Consider the following 25,959-nt stretch of genomic DNA (forward strand, 5'->3'; position numbering starts at 1 on the left):
CCCCAAATCCAATAACATCCAAGGCTGGATGACTGCAATGTGCTTTACATGGGGCTTCCCTTGGACTTAGTCCTGAAACTAAAGCTGGTGCAGAACACGGTTGATTCCTTATTACACCTCCGCTAAGGTAGTTGCATTCATTGCCAATAGGCAGTGAGTTCCACAAATCCCATAGGTGTGCTTAGTATGTCCTGGAAACCAGGCTTTTAGAATTGTAGCTTCAGCCCCTAGAATCAGTTACCAGCTGAAATTAGATAAGTACCTACTGGTTTGTTTGTGACCCAATCATTTTATGGAATATCAGTTCCACAATTGTATAAATCATTTTATAGCTCTTTGTAATTCATTCTACTGTACAGCACTTTGGTAGCGTTGGGTGGTGAAGCAGTTTATAAATCTGCATTAAACACACACAAACACACACAGGGATGAAAGTGTCATCCATTAATTCTGTGTTTGAGAAGGGCAGTGTTAACTAACAGAGGTAACCATCACTTATCACAAACAAACAAACAAAACCTAAACTAAACCATTTAGAGTGCATCCTGCTCTTCTTCCCAGAGAAACATTCAATGATGCTCAGACCAGGTGCTTCTCAGCAAGTGATCAAGCCCCTCCACTGGGTCTTAGACTCGGAGTCAAGGTTCCACTTTATCCACCGATTTGATCCTGATAGAACTTCTGGCTACCCGCACCTTCCACTGATACCGAAAGAGCCTCCGCTCACATTCCTTCTGCCCCCACTGGCGGGCCAGCATCACAGCATTATAGCCATCATTGTCCTCATCGCTAATCTTGGCCCCGTGGCCAAGAAGCAGCTCCATACAGTCACAGTGGCCCGAGGTGACGGCAACGTGGAGGGCCGTTCTACCCAGCGGCGTTTTATATGCCACGTCAGCACCTGGAGAGGGGGAAGCACACCAAACAAGGGATCGAACAGACCAGAGTTTAACATATCAAAAAACTTTCGTAAGACAATAAATTCTTTAACCCTCTAATAATGCAGTGGTCTTCAGCCAGTGTCCCCTGGCACCCTGGGGTGCCTTGAATGATAGTCAGGGGTGCTGCGGGCAACACTGGCCTCTGCCCCTCTTCCCTCCCCTCCCTCCTCTGATGCCCCCTCACGTCTCTGCTCCCAAAGGCTTGCTTGGCTGTTTGTTGCAGCAGCCTTGGCTACAAGCTCCCCAGGCGAATGGTACCTCTGAGGCTGGCCAAGGGGTGCTGGTTGCCAGGAGCCTCAGAGTAAGCAAGCAAGTGGGTGAGGGAGCTCAGCCAGCCAGTCCACCAGCCCTTGCTGTTGGGAACAGACGGGAAAGTGGGAGGCCAGGCAGGGAGGCAGGCACGGTACTGGCCTTGCTTGTGCTTGCTGTGTGCAAGGCCTGCCTGGGAGCTGCGTGCCCAGCGCCAAAGGGGAGCGCCAAAGGGGAATGGCTGGGGAAACCCAGCCAGATGGGCGGGGTATAAATAATAAATTATTACATTATTATTATTCTGCCATGCAGGCCTGGCGGTGCCCGCTGCTGCCACTGCTGCCTCCCAAGGTGAGTAAGGTGCGGGCCTCACATTCACCTTTGGCCAGTTTCCATTGGGCCGCTAAGGCTGGGAGGCATCCTCCTCCCAGGTCCCTGGGGGGGGTGGTGGAATGAGGAGGCACGTGCCTCTCTTTGGGTATTGAATCGAAAGCGCACTTTAAATCGATGAAGGCCACAAACAGCTTCCCCCTATCCGATTTCGTGTATTTTTCAGCTAGGGATGCCAGTAATAGACAGTGGTCTATTGTTGATTTGTGTTTTGTAAAGCCAATCTGTTCAGGACCAATAATCCTTTTCTTTTTCATCCAATCTAATAAGTATCTCTCTAGATGTTTTGAGTAGAGTTTACATATGGTAGATAATAAACTAATAGGTCGATAATTACATGGCTGCTCAGGGTCACCTTTTTTATATATTGGAAATATTATGGAGGTCAGCCAAGAGTTCGGGACTAGTCCTGTTTTATCAATAAGCGTGAACAGATTAGCAAGTGGAGATGCCCACCAATCGACATACTTTTTCAGGATCTCAACAGGGATCCCATCAAGGCCTGGGGCCTTTCCAGATTTTAATTCTCCAATCAAAACCTTTATCTCATCGATACATACTGGGGGCCAGTTTGGAGTGTTTAAAGGAATAGGCTCATCATCAGCAGGAGAGTGGTAAACTGAGTCATTGAATATTTTGCTGTAATGATCTACCCAGGATTGTTGGGAAATAGTGGGGGCAGTAGGTAATAGATTATTATTTAGATGACTGACCATTTTTTAAGATAATATGCGTGTTTTTTCCTGACTATAAGTTCGTTGTATATCTTCCTACTAGCGAAATAGGTTATTTTGCTTATCTCATCACTCTTTTTGCGAAAATCACTGAAGGCTATTCTAAGGCATCTTTTCGCTGTATAACATTCCCGATCAAACCAAGAAAGACGAATAGGCCTCTCTTTGGGGTAGGGGGGGCAGTGGTAGCTGCCCCTGCCCAGAGGGCTCCCAAGAAGAGGAGGCTGAGGCAACACTCCACAAGGGGCAGTGTTTGAAAAGGGATGAGGGGCTGCCGGCTCTGCGGGCAAGGGGAGGTACAACTGGGCTTCTGGGCTTCAGAGCATGTTTCCCTAAAGGGGAGCCGCAGTAATAATGTAGTTGGTCAAGGGAGCCGTGGACTCAAAGAGGTTGAAAATCTCTGCTCTAATGCAATAGATCCCCCACTGGGCTCCAGGGTCAGCTGATCAGCATTGCCAGTGAGCCCCACTAGCAATAGAAGAATTGGGAGCTCACTCTGTACTCTCAATTGTCCCTTCGTAACCACATCCTTGCTGGCGTGGCCGGGACATGGTTTGGAGGAGAGAGACTCACGGGCCAAATTGGGACCTGTTATGGGTGTATGGGACACGAGTGGCGCTGTGGGTTAAACCACAGAGTCTAGGGCTTGCCGATCAGAAGGTTGGCGGTTCGAATCCCCACGATGGGGTGAGCTCCTGTTGCTCGGTCCCAGCTCCTGCCCACCTAGCAGTTCGAAAGCACGTCAAAGTGCAAGTAGATAAATAGGGACCGCTACAGCGGGAAGGTAAACGGCGTTTCCATGTGCTGCTCTGGTTCGCCAGAAGCGGCTTAGTCATGCTGGCCACATGACCCGGAAGCTGTACACCAGCTCCCTCGGCCAGTAAAGCGAGATGAGTGCCGCAACCCCAGAGTCGTCCGCGACTGGACCTAACGGTCAGGGGTCCCTTTACCTTTACCTTTATGGGTGTAATTAATTGCCTTTTTACTTTAATGCCTCAACCCTCCTTCCAAGCCAGCTTCATCCATAGATAAGTGCAGATCTGTGGGTTAATCTGCAAATGCAGCAGAATGAGGTGAGAATTATATGACAAAAGTCCTGAGGTGGACAGGACGCAGTGCAGTGCATTCTTTCCACCTCTGGGCTTTGCCACACAATGACTTTTCCAATTTTTTTGTAAAGGCTTCTGCTTCCCCTGATATGAACAATTCACCACAAGTAGAAAACCAGCACCACAGGGTATCTGCCAGGCTATAGCCTCTCCCCTTGATGTGCTAGCTTGCTTTGAACTTGCAGAAGGGTTTTGAGGCTTTTTTTAAAAAAAATGCGGGGAACATTTGGGAAATGGAGTTACCCACCTATAATTGGAGGCGGTGTGCAATACATTCCACCACTTCATAATTCTAGTGCACATTTAGAACATGCTAGGGGAGCTCATTGCAAGTGGAGCTCTCTGGAAGAAGCAGACCATGAAACTCACTGTGCAGTTCTTTGGATCCCAGTCTCAATTTACTGAAAAGCCTCATCTTGGAAGGAGAACAATTTATGCAGGATTGATGGAGGCACATAAATGCAATAGGTTTTCATGCTGTGCTCTCGATTCATTTGATGAGTAGGGGTTTGCACCACTGTAAGCGTAACTGCTATAGACTTAGTCCTACTGTTATCAGGTCAATTTCCTCGAGTTTTGCAATATGGAAAATGTAAGTGGGGAGCTGACAATTGGGTATCTAAGCTTTGGAAGACACCTAAAAGATGTACTGTACGTAGTTTATTGGGCACAATGAACCCACCCCATACTAAGAACTAGTACCACTTGGGCATAGTAATCTCATAGCAATGTGTTGTTATATGACGACCAGCTCACCACATAATTTTAGACAAATTAACCTATTGGACTAATGCTCTGTGATCAAATTGTATGTAATTGTTTTCTTCTGACCACCAAGGATGGCCAGCTGGGCTGAAACACATCTGGTCTTGGACAAATTTTGGTTATATTGGTCATATAGGGGTTTTGATCAAGTTTCATCTCAACAGACAAGTCCATTTGTTATTATACTATCTTTGTAATTTTATCCATTTTGACCCCGGTTTTTATATTGGACTGAAATTTGTCTTTCCCTTTCCTACAATGTTTGGAAGCAATTCACTTATTTATTCCTAACCACCTTAAACTTTGAGACTTGCAATATTGAAAACACCAGCCTTAGACAGCTACAAGGGCCCCTTCGGAATATAGGGATGCTACCATTTTGAATCAGGAAATCCACTGCCTCCGAACGGCCCCTGCGCGCATTGATAAATAAAGCTGCAAAGGTTCGGTGTGCTAACCATTCGTTCCTCTCCGCTGGTCCCAGGGATGTGGAATAGGCCGTGGAAAATGTGGAAGACATTGTACCTCCTGCAACCTCAATCTGGCAATGGAAGACACAAAACAAGTATTGACTCATTATTTAAACAGACCCGGAGGAAACCTATTGCACGCTGTGAGCGAATCCCAAGCTGTTGGAAAGACAGTAGAAGATGGGCAACATTTTTCCTGTTTATCTAGCCAGCGGGTTTGCGGCATCGCCTTCCGTTTGGCTTCTGAACTTCTCTGCCAGACTCGTCATTCTGTGAGGGTTGAATCATTGTGGGAAGGGCAATGCAGAAAATAAGCCAATACGCTGGAAATGTTAGGGTTGCCATATGTCCTCTTTTTCCAGGACACATCCATTATTTCATGGGTATGTAAAATGAGAGTCATCACAGCAATCCATAGTTAAAAGTAGAAGTCGGCAAATGTGTCGTCTTTTTTCGCTCTTCAGAATATGGCAACCCTAAATCCTTCCCAAATGCATGCGGATTATCAGACAAAGGCTATTCAATGCCATCTTCCGCAACCTCGGCCCCCCAGATGTTTTGAGACTACAATTCCCAGCATCCCTGACCACTGGTCCTGCTAGCTAGGGATCATGGGAGTTGTAGGCCAGAAACATCTGGAGGGCCAAGGTTGAGGAAGCCTGATTTAATGTGAATGTGAAGGTTGGATGGTTTCAGGGAGTCAGAGATATTGTTAGGGTACGGTATTTATTCATTCAGAGCCCAAATTCCCCAAATTCAAAATATTATTATTATTATATTATATACCGCGCCCATCTGGCCGGGGTGGAGATGCTCCTTCAGGTACACAGCCGTTTCGGGCTTTAAAGGTCAGCACCAACACTTTGAATTGGGCTCGGAAGTGTACTGGGAGCCAATGAAGATCTTTCAGGACCGGTGTTATATGGTCTCAGCGGCCACTCCCAAACTGGTATTGAACTCAGTTATCACGTTATTTTTTGGCAATCCCTCCCAGCAGTGATGTACTGGGTTAGGGATGAAGTTCCTTTGCTTATTTCACAGCAAGGATAATGATATCACCACCTGGGGTGCTGTTTGCCAATCCCTCTGCAGGCCAAAGAAGTTTGCCTCAGAAGGCAATTCATCCAATAAATCTTAAGAGTAGGAGAGACGGACTACATAAACCAAGCATGGCTAAGGGTTAAACTGCAACTCTTGTCCTGAAACATTTCAAAATCCTTTTGGTTTACTATGGCAACTGAGCACGTCACAAAACAGCGAGCAAGCCTTCAAATCCAAACAGAACACTCCATCAGCGCTCAGTCGGTAGAGCAGGACCCTCTTAATCTCAGGGTCAGGGGTTCGAGCAGCCATGTTAGGAAGAAGATTCCTGCATTGCAGGGGGGTTGGACTAGATGACCCTCGTGGTCCCTTCTAACTCTACAATTCTATGATTCTATGTTAAGCAAGTTGTGAAGGGGTAGGGGGAGAGCAGCCTGGCTATTAATGCCGTAAGTAAAAAAATAAAAAATCATTTCCCCCTATATCAGGGGTAGGCAACCTAAGGCCCATGGGCCAGATGCGGCCCAATCACCTTCTCAATCCGGCCCACGGACGGTCCGGGAATCAGCGTGTTTTTACATGACTAAACTGTGTCCTTTTATTTAAAATGCATCTCTGGGTTATTTGTGGGGCATAGGAATTTCTTCATTATTTTTTTCAAAATATAGTCTAGCCCACCACATCGTCTGAGGGACGGTGGACCGGCCCATGGCTGAAAAAGGTTGCTGACCCCTGCCCTATATAGTCTCAGCAGGGGTCAACAAATGACAGGCCCCTGCACTCATCAAGATGGGCAGCAGCAAGATGGGGAACTGCAGGTTGGCAATGGGGAATCTGGGCTTCTTATGATGACAGGCCTCTTCTGCAGTGGCTCCCTTTTTGTGGAATGCTCTCCCCGGGGAGGTTTAGCTGGTGCCTTCATTATACTGTACATCTTTAGGTGCCTGGTTTTCAGACACCCTTTTAAATGTGTTTTAGGAGGGTTAGGGGGTTATTGGTTTGATATTGTCCCCGTTTTATCAGACTTGGCAACATATTAAGCTAAAGCAAATTATGCAGTGCCAATTTTAACTTGACCCAAAATAAGCAAAATGGTGACCCTGAACAATGTAAGTGAAGATTCTCTCTCTTATGCATCTGAGACAAGTGTGAGTAAAGGACGTTATAGAAATGCCACTACCCTTTTAAAAAAGGAGCCAAACTTGAGCTGCCTGATACAAACAGGCACCAAGGTAGTATCTTTAGATTATTATGTGGCTGCTTTTAATGTCTCAAGCAACTAGTTGCTTTAGCAAGGTCCGCTGCAGTTTCTGTAGAAGGAATCCCCCCCGCCCCGTTTAGAAAAGAAAACCAACCTTTTTGTTGTTTCCTGTCACAGCTGCAGACACCAATAGCCCCCAGGAGTCTTCTGGCCATATTCGCATGGTGAGGGTTCCTCCAGGAATAATGTCATTGTGCTTGAACATAGTGAGGTCACCAAGATCCACTGTGGGAGGAGATAATTCGGAAAACTTCAGAAGGTTGCAAGGCAAAATATGACGATTGAGATGTGAAAAGGAGGGTTGAAAGACCAAGATCAATTTGGGGTGGGGGGGAGGGAGCAAACATCAGTCCACTTGAAGGTCTCTGAGTGACTTGAAAGGCACTGACATTTAACAGCTACATTTTAGGGCATGAATTTATGGTTTCTCCCTAGTCCTTACCCTTAACACACAAGAATAATTTCCTATAATATGCACAGGGATTACTTGTCCCTCCACAAAGCAGAGCAGTCTTTGCAATTAATCGTCGTCGGGTTTTTTAATTAAAAAAAAAAATCAAAACATTGAAGCAGCCAAGAAGAGAAAATGCAGTGTGGTGCGCTTAAGTGCTAGACATGGATCTGGGAGACCAGGGTTCAAATAATAGAATTGTAGGACCCTGAGAGTCCAAACCCCTTCAATGCAGGAATATGCAACTGTCCCATTTGGGGACTGAACCGGCAACCTTGGCACTATCCGCAGCAAATTGCTCTAACCACCTGTCACGCAACTCACTGAGAGGTGTTGGGCCAGTCATTGCCTATAGGTCTACCTTATCTCACAGGATTGGTTTTGTATAGGTAAAATGGGGGTGGGCGGGCAGGGATAGAGGGAACATCAAGGATTTATTGGCGGAAAGGTGGGGTATAAATGGTTATAATTTATTATTAAAATGTATTTTTAAAGCTAGAATTCTGGCCAAACTTTAAAGCTGGGGTAGGCAACCTAAGGCCCAGCCCACGGGGGTCGTTTAACCAGCCCACGAGCAGCCCCTGAAGTGAGCTGCCCGCTCGGCGAGTCCCCGCACCGCGCTGCACTGGTGCGGGAACTTGCTTCCGTGGTGCTGGAAATTGCGTCTGCGCAGACGCAGACACCAGAAATCACGGGCGCGCGCGCGCCAGCCCAGGGTAAGGTGAACTTGCCGACCCCTGCTTTAAAGCAGTTCATGACAAGAGTCTCTGCAGGAACAGCCAAAACTTTTTGATTGTTCTAGATTCTGACCACATTCTTTCAACCCTGTCTTCAAACCTATATGGGCTAGGGTTTGCTGTGATTGCTTAATGGCAGTGGAGATTACCAGCATGAAAATTCTGTGTCTCATACCATAACATCCTTTTTCTCATGAACATTTGTTTCTTGGTCAAATAATGAATTGCTTAGTAAACTAACCCACCCATGTACAGCTAAGCTATCTCAAAATGATAGATTTAGGAAGGTAGAACTGCAAATGTTGTATTGGATCAATTGCAAAACAAATTGGATCAACTGCTAAACAGTGTACAAATTCGCAAACGTATTTTATAACAATTATTAAGCGGCTAATAAGGACTCCCAAAGCAACTAAACATAAAATATTTCATGTTATGACAACCAATATTCCTATATGATTAGGACTACGCTGCTTCTCAGCTCCATTACAGAACAATATAGTGTGACAGAATTGCCACCTGCAAGATGAAAAGAAGCTAGAAACCAACACTAAGGGTTATTAATTCAGGTTTCTTGAGGCTGAACAAAATACACTTCAAAGTTTGTGGCCATTGACTGCACAAATCTTAGAAGCCACAAAGGGGCAACTGAATAAAATTTCCAGTGATTAAGGATAGGGCCTCAGTATCTTTTTCCATCTCAAAACTAGAAGGACCAGAATTATACAAAAGAGTAAAAAGTAGGGAATTGTGCTAAATGAAATTATACAAAGTCACCCTTTTTGGTAGACAGCTCATGAAACTATCCAGTTTTGGATGCCGACTCCAAACTTAGCTGGTCTAACTCTGAAAGGTGGATTCTTTTCCCGTAACACTTTTGCTGATTGTAGAAAAGGGACCTCACCTCTATCCAGGTAGTGGAGGCGTTGGAAATTCACAGGGATCCCAGCTAAGAGCTCCAGACGGTTCTTCAGATTTTTTATGGTTAAGTCGCGGTGACATTCGGGCACCGTATAGACCTCGTCAGCCTCCACCAGATGCAGCTTGATGTTAAAATATCGGATCTGGGGGGGTGTAAAGTCCCCTGAACGTAATGACCGATGCTGTGATAAGATGCCGCCGCGAGAAGTCCCCACTTTGAGCGAGGAAGTGCTCACTGGATTTTTTTTCTTGGCCGGCATCCTCTGAACCACTCATCAGATTGTTGCTATCTGAACCTCTAGGACATCAAAGCAATGATGTCATGACACAGGACAATGCGCGGCTGGCAGATCATCAGGGCACTGCCAGTGTGATGTCATGTTGCAGCTAGGACACCCCTTTGACAACTTGCAATTGGAACTCCCGGCAGATAACAGACACTTAAATCTCCTTTCCTTCACTATGTATCCCTCACTGCTGGAAAACATAAGATATTAGGTGATAGGGACCGTGCTGAGGAGGGCTGCATAGAGAAGGAATGGCAGCAGCCGCCCCCTCCCCCCGATCAGGATCTTGAATCTTCCCAGGAGCAGTGGGATAGTATAGATTTGGAACAGTGGTTCGCAGAGAGACAGTTCAGAAGACAAAAGTTGGGAAGAACTGGGAAAAAGAGAGTTAACAGACTCTCTCTCGCTGGAGAGCCTACATCCGCCTAGCCCACGGTCACGATAAGCAAATAAGGTGGCAGCACAGAAAGCAAAGTGGTTGCGAGATCAGGTTGCAAGACGAGGAAGTGGCGAGGGTGACTTGGGGGGGGGAGTAGGTGTAAACCTTAATTAGGAGCACCTTTACTCTGAGAATGGACTCTCTGTTCTTTTGCTGTGATCATTAAAATCTCTTTAAATGGTAAGAGACTATTTTTGCTTTGTTCTGCTTATCCACGGCCAAAGGGAGGGAGGAAGACGTTTCCCTGAAGCCTGGCATTATGGGGTGCCTGAGATATTTTGAAGGTAGCCCTATTAAAAGGCTTGGAAGGGTTTGCTATGTTATGGTACAAGTTAAGTCAACAAAAGAAAAAGAAGTTTGGGGAAACAGTCATTGGATTTATTGAGATAAATATGAATAAAAAGTTACATAGATTCTATGTTTTGACAAAATCAGCGGCACTTCCAGAGTGTCTTCATCTATTCTGGGTCCTAAACATTACCTTTTACAGACATACAACTGCCACTTGGGCAGGATTCCAGGAGACGCCAAATTTATAACCACATACAGCAGATAACAGCAGGTTTGATTTTGAGGCAAAATGGCTAGCGTGCTTTGGATTACAATATTTCAGTATTGCACCACTTATATTTTTCGCATCCCTTATCTAAAAGCAAAATCCTTGCAACTTTTGTGCGAGAGGGATGGCAACTTTTGCTCCATGTGAGGTCCACCAAATTTCTTTTCACATAATTTAAAACAGAGTGAATGAATATGTTACTCCACAGCATACATCCATCTGCCCAGAGAGTGATTTATAAGGTGCTGTCATCATGCACAAAATCCTTTGGGGAGCAAGTTAAGAACCGTTGCTGCCCACTTTTCAGTCATTTCAGTTATGTTTATGCAGAAGCGACAAACAAGCCACTGTGAAATGAATGGAGGTTGTGACAGTGAAGTTCTTTGCTACTCTCACCTATTGCCAATAAGAAATGGAATGCGAAACACACAAAATTGGAGGGGGGGGGGGCATTTCAATGTTGGAAAGGTGAGGTGAGAGAGGGAAAAGTCAAAAAGAACTGCCCAGAATTCTCTCTCCTCAAGTGCATGCAACTCTAGTTTTCTAAACACCTTTTTAAAAAACAATTTAAGAACAAAAATCCCATTTTAAAAATGGTGAAAACTCCTGGATTTAGAAAAAAGGTGCTATTTTTTAATGAAAATTTTGATTTGTTGCTTCTGCAAAATTAAGTTTAACAGCTTACTCATGCATAAGTGAAACTAACTAAACAATACCTTCATGAAAACTACTCCAACTTTCTAAAGACATATGGATACTTAGGTTATTTAGTTAGGCTAGTGTAGCAAAGGGTACCTATCAATCTAAATCTAACAACATGGCAGCCCAAACTGGATTATTTTAATGTCCAAACAGCAGACCATATACAATTCTTTTCAAACATTTCTATATACACTTAAAAAAAGATGATCAGTGCTGAAAAAAATTTAACGACCTGTTATGGTCAACAAAACCAAAAACTGGTTAGAACAATTTTAGAAAAATCTGAACTGTTAAAAAATACTTGTATGTTAGCATTAGAAAAAGATATTAAAACTACAAAAAAAACTGACATTTTGCTGAAAAACTGCGGTCATAAAAATCATTTGCATTGAAGAGGCATTTTGTTTTAAACATATTAAAACATTTAAGTGTAGAACCACCTTGCAGAATTCACAGAGTTTAAACGTATTGTACTGAAATAGCAAGGACACATTTCTAAAAAGCATTTTAGGATCTTGCAAAGCAAAATGCTATTATAAACAAACTCTGTATTGCAATCTGGAGCACAATATTTCATAGTATTATGTCCAGAATTCAGTAGGCAATTGTAGCAAATTAAACCATAAAATAAACAAATTGAGAAACATACTAGGAAGCAAGCTGACAATTCTGACAGTACAACCACTTAATGAAGCAAAGATATTTGAGAGGCCATAGTTATGCCCTATCTAGATACCAGACAAATGCTAAACGGAAAATATTTACTTACTGCTAAATGTGATTTTGTCAGATACCTTTAAAAAAAGAAAGAGATTCAGTTATGCTTAGCCTAAGGTTACAGTGCTTCCTGTGAGGTTTTCTGCATTTAAATTCCAAACAGCACAATCTTATATCTTATCTACTTGGAAGTAATTATCACCAAGTTCAGCGGGACTTACTTCCAAGTTGCATTTATGTATAATTGTGCTGTGAGGCTTGCATATTCAAGTAAAGAAAACTTGAAGAGGATACTATTTCATAACTGTTAAGACTCTACTGCAGAACTTTTCTACTTATGGCCAAATCATAAATAAATATTAAATTCCAGCAGCAATCACCCCCCTGAATAATCCCTGGTGAAGACCTATAACATATACATAATTTGCTTCTGTACATATAGTATAATCTGGGTTTCTGGACTCCACCGTCCCTAGAGAAGTTGTTCATTATGTATTTAAAGATTGCATTTTCATGGGTATCCAAAGATGGAAACTCATGAGAATGGCCCTACAGCTGGGAACACAATGTGAATCAGCTAGTTGGTGTCATTCATTTTCCAGGACTCATGCATATAGTATATTAACTATGCAATGCTTAGATCCCCCTCCATTTTTCCTTTCCCATTTATACTTCCACTGATTTATATCCCTTCCAAGACAATGCTACTCAGAGTTTACAACCATAAGCCAGAATTAGTGGGAAATCCAGAGGTCTGTGGACACATGCAACATGATTCCACACAGAGACAGAGAGGTCTTGGCTTTCCCTTCTAGTGGTGGTCCCCCACACCAAATGGAATCTTCAGAGCAATCTTTTTGAGGAGGATGCAGTTGGAAGGAGGTGGCTGAAAAGCCCCCATGTGGGAAGAGAAGGTCACACACAGTTCTTTGGGCGGGACACATTTTGTACTAAAATTCCCACCAATCTTCGGGGGGGGGGGGGTAGCAACTTTCAAGATCCAAAGTTGAGAAACCCAGATCCCCAGATCTCTGATCTTGCACTCATAAACAAGCAAAAGCTTTCGTGTGTTCTTTAGACGTTTGACCAAATTCCAACCATATCCCAGGATTGAAGGCCCAACAGTCTATATCCACAAGCCTCAAGCCACTTACTTTGGAGGAGGCCCAACAAATATACAAGAACTACTTCAAAGGTAGTTGTTTGAGAACTGCAGCTTATATTCATGTAACAGCCTTAGCAGAAAAAGATTGAGATAACTGCAAGAATAAAGAAAAGCTACCACTATGAATCTCTCTCTCTCTCTCTCTATCTCTATCTCTCTCTCTCTCACACACACACACACACACATGACATACAAACACAGAAAAACCCAAAAATGCTACAATTCACAAAAGTGAAGCCCTCTGTTGTTGTTTTTTAAAATGTCACCTCCACCCAGGGGGAATGAAAATTTACTTTTGCTCTAATAAAACAACTGTGCTGGTTTTTCTTAATGGCTTACAGATATGGATTCAAGTTTTCCAAATTCTTTGCCAACTTTCTGGATGAATTTATATAATAAAATGTGATGCCATTAGCAATGCAACAGCGAGTGTCCATTACAACAAAATGGGTGAGAGTCCACATTTTCTATGTTCACTGACTATATAGCTCTGTGCGCCACTCTGAATTGGAAGCCAAGTGATTAGCCTTTCCTTGTCTCCGAGTCACCGTGTTCAAAAGGCATATTCCTGTTATCTGGGGTGACGATGAAGCAATGGACGTGTACAACTTAACACGAGCAATACATAAATACTTTCTGTAGAGAGGAGTGTCCCTGCCCACATCCTTGAAAGGGAAAAACCAAAAGCTGAATGATTGGTGGGCATTCCCTATCAGTATTGCCAGTCTGTAGATAAAAGGTCAATGTGTTCCTCGTTTAAATGACGGTATTAAGAACAAGCCCTTTTCCCTTTGGTTACATTGGTTGCTTGATGCAGTTCCTTCCTCCAGGTTCGTTGCCAAAGCAGCAACCTGTTAGTTGAGTCATCATTTTGTGGTCCACGTGGACAAATGAAGTTAATTTTGCTTCTCAAGTGAAGTAATGTGCATATTATTGTGTTTTGGTTTCATGGTGGCAAAAAAGGAAACATCCTGGTCCCTGTCCGCCTGCAGAACTAGGACAGTCTCTTCAACGGCTTCCAGGTGAGGGTTGCCAACACTTCTAAAATATACTAGAATAGGGGAGTGAAAGAGAACATTTTAGTCTGCGCTACATTGTTTAGCACTTAGCTGCTCATTTATTATTTTTCTGAAATCTTTTAACACACTCTCTTGCCCAGATGAGCCCACAAGGGATCTTACAATAACTTAAAACAAACAATAGCACACAAATAATAATAAAAAACCAAGAGCCAATAAAAAGTAGATACAAAAAAATTAAAATTACTAACAGCAACCATACTCAGAAGCAAGTCCCCTCAATTTCAATGGGACTTGCTTCCAGGTGAATGGGTACAAGATTGCAGCCTAAAACTATGTACAGCAAGGGAAAGAAACACAACAGTGACAAAAGTCTGGAGAAACAAACAAACAAATTACAGCTTGCTGAAAGGCCATTAAGGAAAAGGCCAAATGGGATCCACTTGGGAAACTGGACTAGACTAGAAGGATATTCAGTCTGACTTAGCAGGGTTCTCCTTATGATGATATCTCAATTTGCACTGGGTTTTTTGGGAAATCAGAACCAGGAAGGCACACGTCCAACTGATTATTTCAGGGATCAAAGCTATGAACCACAGTAGGATGTATGTGTTTGGTGAGTAACAATATCTGTAAAGGCCTTTGTTGAACAGGAATGAACAGCTGAAATGCTCAAGTTTTTCAGATTACAATACAATTGTAATCCAAAACAAGTAGCAAAAGACAGCACTATTACTTAACTATGGAGATCACACTGCTAGAAAACAGTTTATGTGTAGAAGGAATTAGCATACCTTTCTCCAACAGTGTTTGCCTCAAAGCTTTAGCAAGCAGAACCCTTACATTGGGCACAGGATCAGAAGCCAGACTTAAAAGGCTAGGTAACAAGTGTTCAACAAAATGGTCAGCAGGCATGCATTCCTCTTCAACGACTGCCTGCAAGAGAAACCAATCACACATAAATACTAAAACACCAAGCATCATTTTCAATAAAAGCAATAATCAAGAGGTGGCATCTGCTGTGCACTAAGTAGCTTAGGAAAGCCACAAATTCATTCAGCTTCCATCTGCAGAAAGGAGATAATAATAATGCCTTACAGGATTAAGAACAAAAAGGGATTTTGAGGAGGTCCAAAAGGATCTCTCCAAACTGGATGAATGAGTAGTAAAGTGGAAAATGTAATTCAGTGTAAGCAAACATAAAGCTTACACTGAGGCAAAAATGTCTAATTTCACATAAGCATCAATGAAGTCTAAACTGGCAGTGACTGGCTAGGAAGAAGACCTTGGCATCATGGTGGAGAGCTTGGAAAAAATGACAACTCAGTGTGCTGCATTTGTGAAAAAGCGATCATCAGGAAAGGGACTGAAAAGTACTGCCAATACTGCAAACAGTTTGATCAGCACACCTCAAAAAAACAAAAGCCACTGTAGGGCTGGAAAAGGTTCAGAAAATGGTACCCAAGATGATTCAAGGGGATGGACCAACTCCATCACAAGCAACGATTGCAATATTTGCAGCTTTTTAGTTTAGAAAAAAAGGGCCCACTAGAGGTGTACAAAGTACAGCATGGGGCCAAGTAAGTGAGCACAGAAAAGTTTTTCTCCTTCTCATATAAGTCCTAGAACCCAATGTTATCCAATTGAAACTCTGTGTTGAAAGATTCAGGACGGACTAAAGAAGTGCTTCTTAACACAGTGCATAGTTATATGATGGAATTTGTTACTCCGAGATGTAGCAATGGCTACCAACTTGGATGGCTTTAAAATGTGGCCAGACAAATTCATAGAGGATGAAGCTAGCAATGGATACTTGCCAGCATGGCTGTGTCCTACCGGTACTTCCTGTAGTGGAGGTGACAGGTCTCCGAACACCAATTGCTAGGGGACAAAGTGTGCCTTTGGTCTTCCCTTAGGGATCTGGTTGGCCAATGTGAAAATAATGTGCTAGACTACATGGGTGTTTGGTCCGATCTTATGATTACAAGAAGATAATGTTTTCAAGGCACTTGGAACACCCTAAGGGGTACTTGAATGCAAAGTGTTTATTAATAAGAAGTATTCTCAATATCCCTCTCCAAGGAGGCACCTCAGTTTCCCACGTGGTACAGTTTTAAGCAGCAATATAGGCCCTGTTACATCAGAACATCGAAGTAAATGGTATCAAAACAGGTGAGAAAAGTGGAGAAAACCGGGGGGGGGGGGATCTGTAGTAGTTAAGTGGAATGGCAGAACCTCCACTCAGAGTCTTGATAGGACTTGTTGCCAATGGATTTGAGATCTCTTTTGCTGGTTTTAATTGTTTCTACTTGTTCTCTCAGTCATGAGTGGTGCCCCCTCTGAATAGGAACCATTCAAACTAAATCCTTTATCATAAGAAGCCAACAGTGTCTTAGTATCTATCCAAACGGGCACAAATTTAAAAGGCAGAAGATTCCATTACATTAATTCAAGGTTATACATGTTCCTCCTGTAGATGTTCATGTCATAACTCCTATCCCTTTCACTCAAGAGTAGCATCCATACAGTTTCCCAGGTAGTCTTCCACCCGGTTAGCTTCCATGCCATGCTTAGCTTCAGCAGTATAACTGTGTGAAGGCAATTCTGTTATTTATTCACACCCTAGTCATGAAAGAAAGAAAGAAAGAAAAATCCCACCTGGCAGATGAAGGCAAATGCTTGTCTTCCAACCCACTTGGAACAATGACGGAACCTCACAATCAACTCATTAATGAAATTTAAACCCAGAGAGTTTGCACTGTTTGCATAAAATTTCTGTAATATTGCCACAACCTGGGGGTAAAAATCAAAGGAAAGAATCAGGTCATGAATAATAACAAGTAAAGGTGGCAATGCTGGTACAACAAATGACTAAATGTTTTCCAGATTTGTCCCTTAAATGTAATTAGAATCATAGAATCATAGAGTTGGAAGAGACCACAAGGGCCATCCAGTCCAACCCCCTGCCAAGCAGGAAACACCATCAAAGCATTCCTGACAGATGGCTGTCAAGCCTCTGCTTAAAGACCTCCAAAGAAGGAGACTCCACCACACTCCTTGGCAGCAAATTCCACTGCCGAACAGCTCTTACTGTCAGGAAGTTCTTCCTAATGTTTAGGTGGAATTTTCTTTCTTGTAGTTTGAATCCGTTGCTCCGTGTCCGCTTCTCTGGAGCAGCAGAAAACAACCTTTCTCCCTCCTCTATATGACATCCTTTTATATATTTGAACATGGTTATCATATCACCCCTTAACCTTCTCTTCTCCAGGCTAAACATACCCAGCTCCCTAAGCCGTTCCTCATAAGGCATCGTTTCCAGGCCTTTGACCATTTTGGTTGCCCTCTTCTGGACACGTTCCAGCTTATCAGTATCCTTCTTGAACTGTGGTGCCCAGAACTGGACACAGTACTCCAGGTGAGGTCTGACCAGAGCAGAATACAGTGGTACTATTACTTCCCTTGATCTAGATGCTATACTCCTATTGATGCAGCCCAGAATTGCATTGGCTTTTTTAGCTGCTGCATCACACTGCTGACTCATGTCAAGTTTGTGGTCTACCAAGACTCCTAGATCCTTTTCACATGTACTGCTCTCAAGCCAGGTGTCTCCCATCCTGTATTTGTGCCTTTCATTTTTTTTGCCCAAGTGTAGTACTTTACATTTCTCCTTGTTAAAATTCATCTTGTTTGCTTTGGCCCAGTTGTCTAATCTGTTAAGGTCATTCTGAAGTGTGATCCTGTCCTCTGGGGTGTTAGCCACCCCTCCCAATTTGGTGTCATCTGCAAACTTGCTCAGGATGCCCTCAAGCCCATCATCCAAGTCATTGATAAAGATGTTGAACAAGACTGGGCCCAAGACAGAACCCTGTGGCACCTCACTAGTCACTACTCTCCAGGATGAGGAGGAGCCATTGATGAGCACCCTTTGGGTTCGGTCAGTAAGCCAGTTACAAATCCACTGAATGGTAGCATTGTCTAGCCCACATTTTACCAGCTTCTTTACAAGAATATCATGGGGCACCTTGTCAAAGGCCTTGCTGAAATCAAGATAGGCTACATCCACAGCGTTCCCTTCATCTACCAGACTTGTAATTCTGTCAAAAAATGAGATCAGATTAGTCTGACATGACTTATTTTTCAGGAACCCATGCTGACTTTTAGTGATCACAGAGTTTCTTTCTAGGTGCTCACAGACTGTTTGCTTAATGATCTGCTCTAGAATCTTTCCTGGTATTGATGTCAGGCTGACTGGGCGGTAATTGTTTGGGTCCTCTCTTTTCCCCTTTTTGAAAATAGGGACAACATTTGCCCTCCTCCAGTCTGCTGGAACTTCGCCTGTTCTCCAGGAATTTTCAAAGATTATTGCCAGTGGTTCTGAAATCACCTCTGCCAGTTCTTTTAATACTCTTGGATGTAGTTCATCTGGCCCTGGAGACTTGAATACATCTAAACTAGCCAAGTATTCTTGTACTACCTCCTTACTTATTCTGGGCTGTGTTTCCCCTGCTGAATCATCTGCTCCATATTCTTCAGGTCGGGCGTTGTTTTCTTTCTTGGAGAAGACTGAGGCAAAGAAGGCATTGAGGAGTTCTGCCCTTTCTCTGTCCCCTGTTTGCATTTCACCATCTTCTCCTCTGAGTGACCCCACTGTTTCCTTGTTTTTCCTTTTGCTACGGACATACCCATAAAAGCCCTTTTTGTTGCTTTTAACCTCTCTAGCGAGCCTGAGTTCATTCTGTGCTTTAGCTTTTCTGACTTTGTCTCTACACGTGCTGGCTATATGTTTGAATTCCTCTCTGGAGATTTCCCCCCTTTTCCATTTTTTGTACATATCCCTTTTAAAGCTTAACTCAGTCAAAAGTTCTTTAGATAGCCAGCCTGGCTTCTTTAGGCACCTTCCATGTTTCCGTCTCATTGGTATTGCCTGAAGTTGTGCTTTTAATATCTCCCTTTTAACAAACTCCCAACCATCATAAACTCCCTTCCCTTTTAGTATTACTGTCCATGGGATTTCACCCAGCGTTTCCCTAAGTTTTCTGAAGTTGGCTTTCTTAAAGTCTAGAATTTGGACCTTAGTATGCTTGGTTGCTCCTTTCCGCTGGATAATAAACTCCAGAAGAGCATGGTCACTCCCACCTAATGATCCTGCCACTTCTACCCCACTAACCAAGTCATCACTATTGGTTAGGACCAGATCTAAAATGGCTGATCCTCTTGTTGCTTCTCCCACTTTCTGGACAATGAAGTTGTCTGCAAGGCCAGTGAGGAATCTGCTCGACCTTATGCTCTTGGCTGAGTTTGACATCCAACAAATATCAGGATAGTTGAAATCCCCCATTACTACTATCTCACTTCCTTTGGAATGCTTGGCCATCTGTTCCAGGAAGGCATCATCTGTGTCCTCAGTTTGGCTTGGGGATCTATAGTAAACTCCCACAATGAGATCACTGTTGTTTTTCTCTCCCTTAATTTTGACCCAGATACTCTCAATTTGGCTTTGAAGTTTTAAATCCTGGATCTCTTCACAGGTATACATATCCCTAACATATAAAGCTACTCCTCCTCCTTTCTTGTTTGGTCTATTTCTCTTAAATAGATTGTATCCCTCTATTACTACATTCCAGTCATGAGACTCATCCCACCAGGTTTCAGTGATGCCTATTATGTCATATTTAGTTTGCTGTACCAAGAGCTCAAGTTCATCTTGTTTATTTCCCATGCTCTGTGCATTAGTATACAGACATTGAAGACCGTTGATCATTCCCCCATGTCTCTTATTTAAGGATATTTTCGTCCCACCACTAGGTCTGCATGCTGCTTGCTCCATTTGGTCCTTGACATTTGGATGATCATCTTCAGCATTTGATAGACTCCTACCTTCAGGACCACTGTCTCCCTCCCCCACATAAGTCAGTTTAAAGCCCTCCTGATGAGGTTTTTGAGTTTCGTGGCAAAAACATTCCTCCCAACTTTTGTGAGGTGCAGTCCATCACTTGCCAGAAGTCCATCTTCAAGAAACTGCAGACCGTGATCTAGGAATCCAAACCGTTCCTGTTTGCACCATTTGCGAAGCCAGTTGTTCACTTCCCCTATTTTTCCCCCTCTCCCTGGGCCATGTCGTTCAACTGGGAGGACAGAAGAGATGACAATTTGTGCATCTAATTGCTTCAACTTCCTGCCCAGAGCCTCATAATCATTTTTGATCTTCTGTAAGCTATGGCTTGCAGTGTCATTGGTTCCCACATGCACCAAAAGGAAGGGGTATTTGTCGGTGGGTTTTATGATTCCTTGCAGCCGTTCTGTTACATCTTTGATCTTGGCCCCAGGTAGACAGCACACCTCTCGAGACATCTTGTCAGGCCCACAGATCACTGCTTCTGTACGCCTCAGTAGGGAATCCCCTATCACCACTACACGCCTCTTCATAGGCTTGGTTGGGATTCTTCCATGTGCTGTCCCTTCCAAGGTTACCTGCATATTCCTGGAGGACTGACTTTGCTGCTCGTCTTCATATTCCTCATCAACTGTGATGAGGGAGAGATCCTCAGGTGGAGTCTGTTCCTCGTCTTCCATGAGCACTTCAAAACGGTTGTGTAATTCTAAGCACTCAGAGTGATCCCTGGGCCTTCTACTTCTATGAGTCACGTTCCTCCATACATCTGGCTGCTGTGTTGGGGAACTGACCTCCTCCTCCTCAGGGAGATCCCCTGTCTCCTCCTTGGTGCAGACAGTGTGCTCTGCTGCATCCAAGAAAAGCTCCAGCTCTTTAATTCTCTGGAGCGTAGATACACGCCCCTGAAGCTGCTGCACCTTCTCTTCCAGAAGGGCAACCTTGTTTTCTAGTAGGGCAACCAACTTGCAATTGTTGCACGTGTAGCTACCCACATCCTTTGGCAAGAAAACAAACATTGCACAGGAATTGCAGGTGACAACGGTTGTTCCCTCCACCTCCATCTTGAGAACCTTGAAGTCAAGGGGGAAAGAGGAAGAGGCCTAGGTCCCCCCTAACAAACGTGTGAGACTTGCTGCCCTAGATCAAAAAGATGGGTCAAACTGCGCGCGCCGCTGCACTCCAAGCTCTGACACAGGTCACAGCCAGAAACAAACACCCACACAAGCCTGGACAGTCACCCAAATCCAAGAGGCAGCAGCCCTTCTGCTCCTTCCTCAGTCGCTGCACTCCAAGCTCTGACTAGCTCCGCCCACAGCTAATCACCTGACCCTCCTGACTCACACTTCTAGGTGAAAGGTCACAGCCAGAAACAAACAAGGTCACAGCCAGAAACAAACACCCACACAAGCCTGGACAGTCACCCAAATCCAAGAGGCAGCAGCCCTTCTGCTCCTTCCTCAGTCGCTGCACTCCAAGCTCTGACTAGCTCCGCCCACAGCTAATCACCTGACCCTCCTGACTCACACTTCTAGGTGAAAGGTCACAGCCAGAAACAAACAAGGTCACAGCCAGAAACAAACACCCACACAAGCCTGGACAGTCACCCAAATCCAAGAGGCAGCAGCCCTTCTGCTCCTTCCTCAGTCGCTGCACTCCAAGCTCTTAGTCTTTAAATACACAGGAAAATTAACAGTGAAAATTAGGGCAGCAAGAAAAAATATATATGTTAAAGCAGTCTTGTAAAACAAAATATAACATGTATAGCAAATGTAGACACAGGGAAAGTACAATAGCCTACCAGCTTGAAGGAGATCCACCTGACTTCAGAAACTTTATCTGAACAGAGTGTTAGTGCAATATGCCGCAAGTAGTCATATACGTCATTGGGATTATAGAGCTCCAGTATCAAAATGAGTTGCCTAAAATAAAAGAGAAATAATAATTTACAACACTGTCTTATTGGTCAAAGAACCATAGAATTGTAGAGTTGAAAGGGACCCTGGGGGTCAGCTGGTCCACCCCCTGCCATGCAGGAATCTTAATTCCATCCAAAATCATACCAGACCCTGCTTAGCTTTGCAAATGTGCTAGCAGTTTTATTGCTGCACCACTAGGATGGCCATTCTATCTTCTTGCTCAAGAAGGGGTTTTGGATGACTAACAATGCCTGGTAATTTATTTAGCAAAATTTATATACTATTTTATCTAAGTAGCTTACAAAACATTTAAGATGTTTACACACAAAAACCCTAAAATAAAAGCAGTAAAAAACCAAGTTATTTTTAAAACAATTAAAACCAGCTGTAAACTAAAGAGAGATTAGAACATGTCAACATCAACATGTCTGGATATGCTTGCCTAAACAAAAATGCTTCAAGCAGGCATCAAAAAGCATACAATGAAGGCACCTGCCTGTTGTGAAAGTGTCGGTTGGGCCACACCGAGAGAACCATTTCTTACAAGTGCACAACGAGTGCTGTGTGGCATCTGTAATGGTGCCAGTTCCACAAATCGAAGCTGTCAAGTGAGCACATATGGGGTAAGGGGATCCTGTAAGTAAGCTATTAAGGGCTTTATATAGCAACAATAACGACTTGAACTTGGCCCAATAATAAATCGGAAACCAGTGCAGATCTCTGGAAAGAGGTGTTATATGCTGGCAGGGTCTCACTCCTATCAGCAAATGTGCTGCAGCGTTTAGAACATCAGCAAATTTTGAAAGCAAAGTACAAACTACTACCAATGTCTTATTAGACACTTTATATTTTGGAATCCACACAGCCGATATTACAACCACAATGAGAAATGTCAACAGATATGATACTTGTCACTTAGAACTGAGAACCTTGTACTGAAATTACAAGGTTCTACACTAGATGTCAGTGTTATTACACAGAATGATCTGCTGCATAGATTTATAGTCCTGCTTTTAAGTGGCCCTTGCTATAATTCAAAGCCAAATGGAAACCACTAAATAGCAAATACATACAAAACCGGAACTAGTTTCACTTACTCTGCAAGCTCATAACGAAACCGCCAATTCCTGCTGTTATCGGTAACCACAAATTCTTGTAGCTGGTAAAGGTACTCGCGTCTTTTGTCAGCGTGAAGCAACTACCCCCGCAAAACAAAACCCAAAATGAATTAATACCTCACAACTGAACCTATTAGCAACTGAGCATGAAGACTAGTAGATCATATTTAATAATAATCTAGCACAATTCTGAAGCATTAAACATTTCTTTCCAAAGAACAACTTTTCCTCATTCAGGTTAAATGCTAGTCTGCTATAGAGTTTCGTGCTGGATTAGGACTGGACTTTGGACCCTGCTATGTCATGAAGTTAACCTGTTCACCTCGGGTTTGTCAGCTCAGACGTAACTTCATGAATAAACAATAGTGAGCATCAGACATGCGAGCTTCCACAATTTGATCCCGGTTTGTTCTTACTAAACAAGCCACAGTTCCCTAAACTGTGATGTATTAAAGAACTGTGGCTTCCTTGAAATATGAAGCATAAGCTTCCAATCTCCTCCTCTGGTGCATGAAAGAGCAAGAAAGAGGAGAAGGAAGCCCACAAACCCAAGACGGACATGGGCTGGTCATGCAGTAGGAAACCATGGCTTCCAATTACGTCGGAACCAGACCTCAACCTAAGCTACTAAACAGGGCTCTTAGGATAAAATGGGGGAGAGAAAACCATGCCCAATGGCCTGAGGTATGTACACCACCCTAACAGAAGGACAATAATATAACAAAGAAATAAATCTCAGTAGCAATTTGTTTCTGACAATGGAAGCACAGGGCTAATATAAAGTATCCCATTTCATTCGTCATTAATTTCAAAGGTTCAAGTAGTTAAAACATTTGCAGAGATTTCAATTAGGAAGCAAATCCTGATAATGCTGACCAGTAATTATTGTTTCACGAAACTTCAACTTCTTTATGCAATGTGTTAATGATTTTAAGACCAATTTAACATTACAGTCCCTGTACAGTGGCTGCCTAACCCATTCACCAGTATCAGTGCAGCACAATACTTAAAAGCAAGGCCTATGTATGCACACTATCTACACACCAGGGTCACCTTTGCATTGGACATATATAGCATTTGCATTTAGATATTACAGAGGTTTGGGCTGGTACACAGACTTAGGGGGCCTTAAGTCATACAGTGATATCAGTGGGACTTCTGTAAGTATGATTAACAATGGACAATCATCCATTATGCCCACTATGAAAGTGCAGATTGGGAAATTTATTTTCTGGTGGTGGTGGTGGTGGTGAAAATGTTTATGAATTAGTTATCTTTTTTTTTCCTTTCAAAAAATTAACATCTGGGCTCTCTATTCAATTGGTACATCCATTTTTGACACTTCTTCAACCACATGAAGCAATATGGACTGCAAATATGGACCACACACCAACACAATGGGTTGCCATCCAATGCTGTGATAGCAGATTTCTGCTCAAGGAACCAGACTTCACTTCCCTCTCCTTCCTCCTGCAGCCCTTATGCCAGGCATCCCCAAACTTCGGCCCTCCAGATGTTTTGGACTACAGTTCCCATCATCCCTGACCACTGGTCCTGTTAGCTAGCAGTTTGGGGATGTCTGCCTTATGCACTCCCTAAATCAGCTCTGGAAGATCCCCCAATCCTCTGGAGCAGATTTTGAAGGTGCAGTTAGAGAGTGAGGAATTAGCATGAAGTTACTCTTCAGAAATGAAACATTTTTTCTCTTTTTTGGCATTTCCACGTGCCTCTCTAGACCAGGAGCATGCCTCTAAGAAAAACATAGCTGAAACAGAGCAAACATGAACGATTTAGCTCCTTCTACCTTAAGGAAGTCATAAAGATGTTTAAGGATTCCAATTCGCACTTCATCCAGATCTTTTAAGAAGCCGTTGAAAATAGGCACTAGATCCGCTGCTGTTAACTGATCTCCCAAAATAACAGCCAGCTCATGAATAGAGAAAGCAAGTGTCCGACGCACCTTCCACTGTAAACAGTTAACAAAAATGGAAAACAAGACTGAACTCTGCTGAGCAAATATAGCAAATTTAAAAGAGCTATCATACCACAAGGGCCACCAAGCACAGAGCATTAGCTTTTTTTAAAGGCCTCTTCTCTGTCTTGTTCTTCCAATTTCCCAAGTTGATTGCGCCAGATTCTAACTTCATTCTTGGTCTTTGAACTCAACAGGGTCCAGGAGGATAACAGAATTACTGTCATACCTCGGGTTGCGAACGTGATCCGTGCAGGAGGCACGTCTGACTCATGCAGACACTGTATGTCATATAGATTGTTTCATTTTATCTTAAGCTACACAGAGTTCATGGAAAGTAAATGGGACATTTTATTTTTAAGCATAAAATGGACTTTGTTCTTTGACTGCATTGTGCATATGCGCACCTCTCGATATCGGCTAGGCAAGATGCTCTCTTCAACCTGCTATCCTGACAGCCTGAAGCTGGATTAGTTAAAATGAACTGTAATCTTATTATGGGCCAGTGAGGAAAGCAAGCACTTTATGGAATTTGAAAGTTTTAAGTTGTATGAAGCTTCTCCTTCTCCCAGTCCTCGTAGCTGATGGGAACTTTTGGGGCTCTGTTAGGCAAACTAGCACAGATGAATGTGCACTAAATATCTCATGCTCCTTACAAATCTGACACATATACCTGTAAAACATGCGGCATTAAGTGATACTTGACGGCCATGTGCTTTACCTGTACATCTGATGCCAAGGTCTCGTATGTGTCTTTCAAACAATGCCAGTTCTGCCTACCAAGTGTTAAGGCCACACCAGGAAGGCTGTATGCACAGTGTTTTGCAATTTCAGTATCAACAGTCTGTGCTCGAGCAGGGTCCGTCATAGATAAGTACTGGTCCAATAAAGGCTGAGGTATGATATCCTGGAGACAAAAAAAAAGAGAGTAAATTATTGATGATAATAATAAATTAAACCAGAGAAAGAATGGATCAGCACTGAAAGACATCTGTTCAAGTATAGCGTTCCGTCTCCCCGCTCCAGATGGCAACTGCACAGTGGAAACAAGCAAGTGCAGGACGACAGCAGTTACAGAATACACAGCAGGCCAAACTTCGTCA

At 43.3% G+C, this 25,959-nt stretch overlaps 2 protein-coding genes across 2 annotated transcripts in view; both read right to left on the reverse strand.

Moving 5' to 3' along the window:
* Positions 1-288: 288 nt before the first annotated feature.
* Positions 289-10,019, reverse strand: ANKRD60 (ankyrin repeat domain 60). Its single transcript, XM_035122524.2, has 4 exons — positions 9,053-10,019; positions 7,055-7,185; positions 4,564-4,729; positions 289-901 (listed from the first exon to the last, which is right to left on the reverse strand). Exons 1-4 carry the CDS (start codon positions 9,327-9,329, stop codon positions 639-641), a joined length of 837 nt encoding a protein of 278 aa, XP_034978415.1. The 5' UTR covers positions 9,330-10,019; the 3' UTR covers positions 289-638.
* A 132-nt stretch (positions 10,020-10,151) lies between these two features.
* The window catches only part of LOC118088639 (serine/threonine-protein phosphatase 4 regulatory subunit 1), a 45,281-nt gene continuing 29,473 nt past the window's right edge, over positions 10,152-25,959 (reverse strand). The window contains exons 11-17 of the mRNA XM_060277494.1: positions 25,578-25,958; positions 24,689-24,850; positions 22,864-22,964; positions 21,649-21,769; positions 16,616-16,750; positions 14,752-14,893; positions 10,152-13,989 (exon numbers count right to left, since the gene is read on the reverse strand). Of these exons, the coding sequence (XP_060133477.1) occupies positions 13,835-13,989; positions 14,752-14,893; positions 16,616-16,750; positions 21,649-21,769; positions 22,864-22,964; positions 24,689-24,850; positions 25,578-25,958 (1,197 nt within the window). The 3' untranslated portion in view covers positions 10,152-13,834. The remainder of the gene's footprint in view (positions 13,990-14,751; positions 14,894-16,615; positions 16,751-21,648; positions 21,770-22,863; positions 22,965-24,688; positions 24,851-25,577; position 25,959) is intronic.

The sequence above is a fragment of the Zootoca vivipara genome, chromosome 7 (assembly GCF_963506605.1).
Source record: "Zootoca vivipara chromosome 7, rZooViv1.1, whole genome shotgun sequence".
Classification (NCBI taxonomy): domain Eukaryota; kingdom Metazoa; phylum Chordata; class Lepidosauria; order Squamata; family Lacertidae; genus Zootoca; species Zootoca vivipara.

Bases quoted from the DNA above. Each gene is read 5' to 3' on its own strand.
- ANKRD60 (XM_035122524.2), bottom strand. From the start codon at position 9,329: ATGCCGGCCAAGAAAAAAAATCCAGTGAGCACTTCCTCGCTCAAAGTG. The intron at 7,186-9,052 runs GTGAGGTCCCTT...CTCCTCCCACAG, and splicing joins CCTCCACTACCTGGATAGAG to TGGATCTTGGTGACCTCACT. The intron at 4,730-7,054 runs GTTGGTTTTCTT...TTCCATTGCCAG, and splicing joins TGACAGGAAACAACAAAAAG to ATTGAGGTTGCAGGAGGTAC.